At 35.6% G+C, this 7,513-nt stretch overlaps 1 protein-coding gene across 1 annotated transcript; it reads right to left on the bottom strand.

Annotated features, from left to right (window-relative positions):
- Positions 1–1,643: 1,643 nt before the first annotated feature.
- On the bottom strand, positions 1,644–4,107 carry LOC124304772 (E3 ubiquitin-protein ligase TRIM71-like). The gene is made up of 4 exons (XM_046763391.1): positions 3,866–4,107; positions 3,431–3,745; positions 3,042–3,302; positions 1,644–2,812 (listed from the first exon to the last, which is right to left on the bottom strand). Exons 1-4 carry the CDS (start codon positions 4,049–4,051, stop codon positions 1,661–1,663), a joined length of 1,914 nt encoding a protein of 637 aa, XP_046619347.1. The 5' UTR covers positions 4,052–4,107; the 3' UTR covers positions 1,644–1,660.
- Between the last annotated feature and the right edge of the window lie 3,406 nt (positions 4,108–7,513).

Genomic DNA, 7,513 nt, shown 5'->3' with positions numbered 1-7,513 from the left:
TAAGCATACACTTTTTTTTTTTACTTTTACGCATTTTGCTAACGTTGGATAGATTATTTGATTCTAATTTTGCAATCGTGACATTAACACGCTAACGTTAAAAGTAATTTGAACTAAAACAGTTTCACAAATATGATATTAGCACACTCATAATATTAAATCAATCTTGTGTCACTCAACTGACTGTAACTTGATTAAATTTAAAGATATTAATTACCATTGCTATTATTACTGTTATTATTATAAAGTATCCTACCAATTCTATATTTTTGGAAAATAAGACATTACGCGTAATCATCAAGTCTTGTTAAACAGCAATAAAAATTTCTGGCAATTGTTATCACACATATAAGTAACTTGGAAAAATCATCAAATGTCTGAATTATATGGTACTTTTTTATATTGAGGTAGACACGGTCTAATTTCTATTTGACTTCGTTCTTGTAGTTCTTTCGTCAGATTAAATTTATAAGGAATACACAGTAACAGTAAAGCCTACCATAAGATTTAAAAATCTTCATACGCAGTTTTATCAATACTGCTTTTGATCAGCACATCATTTAAAATGATATTATAACAAGTCGTAATTGCATCACATGCTTTCGAAGGCTGGTAAAAATAAAAAAAAAAAAAAAACCATGCATAACCCCTCAATATCTAAAGTAATCATTGAAAATCATCCATCAGATCTGTTATCTGTTATCTGAATACTATATTCACTCAATTAATATATACTTTCAATATTATTTGCAAATAAAATACTTCAAATGTATTCCAATATACCTTGTTAAAATTGAGTTCAGGGTTCAACTATATAACCTAATCCTGATTTCACTCTATTTAGTATAAGATGAAAGTGAACTCATTTTAAAGCTGCCATTAAACTGCAGCTTCTTAGTTGTAGCATGACTACTGTTGAAAACACTCCCAAATTTATTCTAGCTCCAAGTTTATTTCCACCATTTGCCCATTGTAAGGCGCTATTCCAATTCAAATAAGATGATGGCAAAATTAGATTGATTATGTTTTTACCTTTCATTACGTATATTAGATATCGCAAATTCAGTTCTTAAGCTTTACCCCATGTATACATACCGGGTGTCCGATTTTAATCTTACATCTAAATTATCTCGAAAAATATTGCTCTGATCAAATTTTGTTTGAAACAAAAGTTTTAGAGTTCAAAGGGGGACGTTAAAAAAAAATTTTGTTTCAAGGTCCCAAATTTACAATAGCGACGCTACGATGGCTGACATGGTTTTTTTTTAAGGGAAACCCAACTTTTTTTTATGACAAAATAATGCATTGCATTGAAACTAACAACTTTTGTAAGAAACATTTTTCGATTCAGATTGTGGTTTTCATGTTGGAACTCCATTTTTGACTATTTAGCGCTGTCCGGAAGGTACCATACAAAACCCAAACCACATGAAAACCACAATCTGAATCGAAAAATGTAAGATTAAAATGGGACACCCGGTATATATGCCTAAGCTCGACTCGAAAAAAAGCTTCTATAAACAGATAACACGCTACATACTTCTTGCTAAAAATGTATCAAGTGATTGACCTCAGTTTCTGAGTTATACAGTTTTGCAACGGTATTGGTTTTTGATGAAGATGATTTATCTTGACGGTATTGGTTTTTGCTTCTTAAAATCTAGAATATTTGAATTCTGTTGTTACCGAAGTCAACGACAACTATTGCTCCATTGGGTGTTAATGTTATGCCCGCGGGTCTATCGAGTTCACCAGGTGCTTTACCCGAACTTCCTATCCTCCACATTAACTCTCCTGACGGCTCGAATATCTGTATCCTGTGATTTCTAGAATCTGCAACTATGATGTGCCCGTCGTCGTCTACCACAACACCCTGTGGTCTCAAGAATTGCTTTGAACCAGTACCTTCCCCACCTAAGAACCTTGCGGTTCCCAAGTTCGGCGGAATAACGACTAGCCGGTGATTGTTGAAGTCGGTTACAATTATGTTGCCCTCTGGAGAGAAAGCAACACCTCGAGGCGAATCAAAGTGCTTTGAAGGACCAGTGGTATTTTCGAAGCCAAACTTTCCTAAATATACACCTTGGTGTGTGAATAGTTGAATACGATGATTTCGTGTGTCAGAGACAACTATTTGGCCTTCAGAATTAACAGCCACATCCCAAGGGTAATTGAATTGGCCTGGCCTAGAGCCCTTTTCACCAAATGTATGTAGAAATAGTCCTTCGATGGTAAGAATTTGAATTCTATGGTTATCTTTGTCAGCAACCACAATGTGGCTTTGCGAGTCTGTAGCTACACCGGCGGGTCGATCAAATTGACCCGGACCAGAGCCCTGGGTACCAAATTTTCTTACGAAAGTACCATTTTCTTGAAAAATTTGAATACGATTATTCGATCTGTCTGCTACGATGATATATCCATTCTTGTCGCAGCAAACACCCCAGGGTCTGCATAACTCTCCATCTTTGTTCCCTTCTGAACCACAAATAGCAACTGTTCTTAGTCCCATAGAATTTAAACTGCGATTGATTTTCAAAGATACGACAAGATCGCATCCTAGCACAGGTCTACCACGAGGTATGACATGCCGTGGGAAGTTGGATACTATCCTACTACTGCCCATGGGAGTTTCTATTGCCGCTGTCCGACCTCTAACAGATCGACGATCTCCTATGGGGCCTGGATTTCCAAAAGTGACTGGTCCCACGGAGGCGAATGAATTTACCAAATTGATATTTGAATCTGGGAATGACATCCAGTCGTCGTCCCTGAGTACTACAGAATTCTGATATTGACGAATCTGAAGCACCTGTGCATAGATATAAGTAGATTTTAGTCATTTATTATCTGACCTAATGGTCAAAGATATTGGAAGGAGCAATATACACCTTTTATATATACAAATTTTCACTGCCTTTAATTGATCGCCTGTGATTGGCAAGTGGTTAAAATATTACATTTTCTCATAATCACGATGTACATATTGCTAAATAAAAAGAAAAAAGAACTAACCTCTTTGGCACCCGTTTCCTTGATACCCAAAGTTCGTTCGGATTATTTGTCGTGTGTTGATCGATTGCTTCCCTGAGTCTGTTAAAAATATCCCATAGTCCAAGGAGTATTTTCGTAAGAGCTTGTGCTCTAACCTCTAGTCTTTCGTCTCTCATCAGCTTTATTCTCTGAATTGCAGTCAGCAATTTCTCTTGCTCTTCACAATGTATAGGAAACCCTTCAGAGATCCTTATCCTCAAAAAAGGGTCTGTCTGAATCACCCATCTCTCCATATTTTCGTGAGTATGCTGAATAAAAAAAAAGAAGACATATCAGAATTGTGTTTTTTTTTATGATACAGAACTGTGGTATCAAATTACTCGGCCGATCCACTTTATTAATATATATGCTGGGATTGAACAAGAAAAGTCATTACCTCGACTAGTTCAATCCCTCGTAGAATGTTTGAGATTGCACTGCAAATTTCATTCAATATATGGAGCGGAGTAAATTCACCACCTCTAGTAGCCCTCCACAATTGGTACACAAAATGACCCCTGTGATCCTTGTTTACGCATACTTCACATAATACCACTTCACAAGGCTCGCAGTAAAGTTTTATAATTTCCCGATGAACATCGCAATAGAAGGTAATTGTTGGTGGGGTTGAGTAAGAGGTAACAGCTGAAGATGGACTTGGTGTATTGCTTCTTGTGTCAAGTTGAATTCCGTGATTTCTTGTCAGACGACCCTTTAGACAGAAAAGAGGTTTTCATTAATACATTTATTCTCCCTTTAGTCGGACAGTGTGTTTTAGCATCAACTAAAATATGTTAAAAGCATAGAGATGATAGTGTTAATCAGTTTGTACCCTTTGATGAGCCATCAGACATGGTTGGCAAAGAAGGTACGTGCAATCTAGACACTTTGCCACCACTTGGGGAACATTCCTGGAACTCGATTGATTGCAGTTGCCACAGACCTCCCTGGTGACCCACCCAGGACTATTACGAGAAGGAAATGTCCACGTGGGACTCAAACTACTTCGTGAGGCCATTGTATGCCCCACGTCCTGTTCAACGAATTTATCAGCTTCAACTCCCAATTGAATCTGGAAGAAAAACAACAAAATTGCTAGATGTTTTCTAACAAATCCAACAACAAAGTTCTTATTTCTAAAATTTCTGTTAAATTCATTGCTGAAGAAAATATCCCTATTTTGCAAGTTTAGAATTATGTTGAAGGAATTAAACTTGGAAATAATGTTTATGTTCTGCTGTACAATAGTATACTAATCGTGAATTTCAAATAATTCCTAAGTTATAGGAAATAACGATTTTCTTGAAAATGCATCGTCACATTAAAATAAAGAGCTTCAATCTCATATTTGATTGCAAATTGAATGATACGTGAAAACTGGAACGTTGCTTGAGTTTACATGCCAGGGCTGCCAGCGATCGAAGTCTGAAAAAGTAGTTGTGTCAGTGGCATCTGCCATGAAAAAATATTTACTAAAATAGTGGCATCTCAAACCCTTAGAATCTATTTTTTTCTGATTAATAAATATGGGGGTCACAAAAAAGTAGTGTAGGCCTGTTCTATCTAAAATCACCGATCAAGGTCGGGGCGAAAAATTCAAGCAACTTATAGAAAATATCCATGATAACGACAAATTAGAGGAGACTCATATTTAGTCATTTGGTCTAAAAAAACGTCGTCTCTCTGTACAGCTATTCCCATTTTTTGTGAAAAACCCATTTTTACACATTCCGTAAATTTATAAAATGCCACAACTTTTGGATGAATAAACGGAGTCCAGTAATTTTTTTTTTTTCCAAAATGTATTGTTTGCTTCATTCAGAGGATCTCGAAGTAAGGAAGGTCGATTGAAAACTGCCGGAGTTATTTAACGTGATACATATTGTCAAAAAATTCACTTATGATTTTCTAGAATTTTCTTTTTTTTCTCGCATATTCCTTTAAAAGTATACTAACTTTTCACACAAGTTTATTTAGCGGGTAAGGTCTTCTATGAGAAGTTATGAGTCTTTTAATATCACGCATTTTCGACATATTCAGATGTATGTTTTTTACTAAAAATTATTTTTTTCATGTAGCTACGTTGTTTCCTTCTGTATAATGCTTGTATTACGAAGAAATAAGTGGATATGACAAGTACGAAAAATCCAATGGAAAATAAGACTGTATCAGCTTCAAAATATTGGAATATTACAACAATAAACATGAGTAAGCTATGTATATCAAGCTGGAACCGCCACATTCGAGAATCGATAAACCTCCTGTGGAATAATTAAGGACTAATTAATGGCTCATTAGGTGCCCTATCTTCGAATTAATTGCTCCACGTTTTTAAAAAAAACCTGTGGCGGTGCCACCTCGAGATAATCCTAGAACCGTTACGCCGAAAACTATGGGATCGAAGAGAAATTTCGAAAAACTATTCACGCCAGAATTAAAGGCTCATTAAAAGCTCCAGGAATTCATGTTTAAAAGATTTTTTGAAAGCCACCCCTAGGCGACAACACTCCCCGAACTCGAAACATCACTGTAAATCTTTGACGGAATAAGTTACAGCGTTCCTAGAGGCGTCAAAATCACTCTATGAAAATATCAATATTTTTTTACGAAAAGTTTTACAGACACTCTTCAAGATGTACCTAAAAACATATGCATCAAATTCATAATATTACATTCGTAGCGTTTCAGAAATAAATTTCCAAAAATTAGTTTCTTTACATGCTGGTTACAGGAGGATAATCACTCAAAGATATAATTCAATAATAAAGAATTACAGAAATCGACTTTCAGCGAGTACTTCGATTTTATTCAATCGGAATATTACAAATCATTCTTCAACAAATATTCTTGCCATTTTTCATTTGTTTTTCTCACTCGAACCTTTGCCACCTGAGCATTTACCGTAGCATCCAAGCTGCATAAAGAATATTTCTCAGAATATTTTATCTACGATATCTTGTTGCATATACTATATAATAAAAATAAATACCACATGAGATTTTAAAATAATTAATCAAGTTCCAATATTTTATATCAGTTCTACGACAAGTCATCAACCTTTTTGTTTTCTCGAATATATTGTAACTCTCGTTGGAATTATGAAATAAAATGTGGGTACTTGAGCTTGTGTGGCAAATGAGTAGCGAAAAATGAAATAGTTGTGAAAACTATGTTTATTGCTAAATGCGGTGTTATTCGTTTAAAGTCTGAAACAAGACTGTTTATGCAAGAATGCTGGTTGACGCAGAAATCTTATTCATTTTAAGCCATACGACGTTTACAAACTTCTTTTATCTATGATGACTACTAGATGATTAGAAAGGTGGGTAAGACGGGTAATTTCACCCTTTGTAACAATAACATTATGTGATTTATTCGCGCAATAAATCATTTGTTTCATTCTTTAACTTCTCTTTGTCATTGCTTTTCTGAAATACCTGAATGTATTTCCAGTTCTTAAGAAATAAAACTGAGTTGACAATTAGATTAAGTTAGTGGTAGAGGGCGGCAGTCTTAGGTCTTGCTCCCTATTGACAACATCGTAGATCTGGTGCTGGGGTGGACCATTTAATACGCAAGGACAGTGTATCAAGAGCCTTTAATCTTAGAGTAATTTTGACGCCTTTAGGAACCCTGTAACTTGTTCCGTCAAAGAAATTTTTCGAGTTCGGGGGGTGTTCTCACCTAGATTGGTCAACAAAATAATTTTTAAACATGGATTCCTGGAGCCTTTAACGAGCCTTTAATTCTGGCAGGAACAGTTTTTCAAAATTTCTTGTCGATCTCGTGGTTTCTGAGGTGGCACCAGCACAGGTTTAAAAAAAAACGTGGAGCATTTAATTTCCGAATAAAGCATTTAATTAGCCTTTGATTAGCCCTTAACTATTCCGCGGGAGATTCACCGATTTTCGAATGCGGCTGTTCCAGCTTGTTATAGCTATATGAATACCCTAACGTTGATTTGTTCTTGCAGTGAAAGTACGGTTCGTTACTATTTCCTTTTTTTCGGACGTAAATCTTTCGTATTTCAACATCGTCTAGTGTTCTGTTTCACCCTTGCGAATTTTTTTTTTGTAGCAGAATGACAGAATATGCGTCTCTTCAAATTTACCGACGAATCAGGTTTTCTTTTTTCTTTTTTTACAAGTCTTGAAATTATTGTGTTGACCCTGATGGGCGATTTAAAATGAAACCAGTCATCCACACAATCATATTGAAGTTATTCACGTTATCGTAAGGATTCATGCTGAGGTAAAACCGTTATTTCGCCATTTTCGGACTGTTTGAAATTTAGTAAATCGTAACAAAACAAAACACACTCATATTTCGAAATCTTAGTTTCTTCGAAATGATTGTAAAACTAAGAAAACAATTATTTTTTCCCAATGTTTCGTTGTGATAACATTACTAAAATCAACCTCGTCCTACAGTGGCATCCAGACATTTTGGGCGACGCGTTCACGCGAAGAGCAAAATTTTC

The sequence above is a fragment of the Neodiprion virginianus genome, chromosome 5 (assembly GCF_021901495.1).
Source record: "Neodiprion virginianus isolate iyNeoVirg1 chromosome 5, iyNeoVirg1.1, whole genome shotgun sequence".
Lineage (NCBI taxonomy): Eukaryota > Metazoa > Arthropoda > Insecta > Hymenoptera > Diprionidae > Neodiprion > Neodiprion virginianus.
This window is presented reverse-complemented; position numbering and strand designations above follow the sequence as displayed.

Bases quoted from the DNA above. Each gene is read 5' to 3' on its own strand.
- LOC124304772 (XM_046763391.1), bottom strand. From the start codon at position 4,051: ATGGCCTCACGAAGTAGTTTGAGTCCCACGTGGACATTTCCTTCTCGT. The intron at 3,746-3,865 runs GTACAAACTGAT...TTCTGTCTAAAG, and splicing joins GTCTGATGGCTCATCAAAGG to GGTCGTCTGACAAGAAATCA. The intron at 2,813-3,041 runs GTATCAAGGAAA...ATCTATGCACAG, and splicing joins ATAATCCGAACGAACTTTGG to GTGCTTCAGATTCGTCAATA.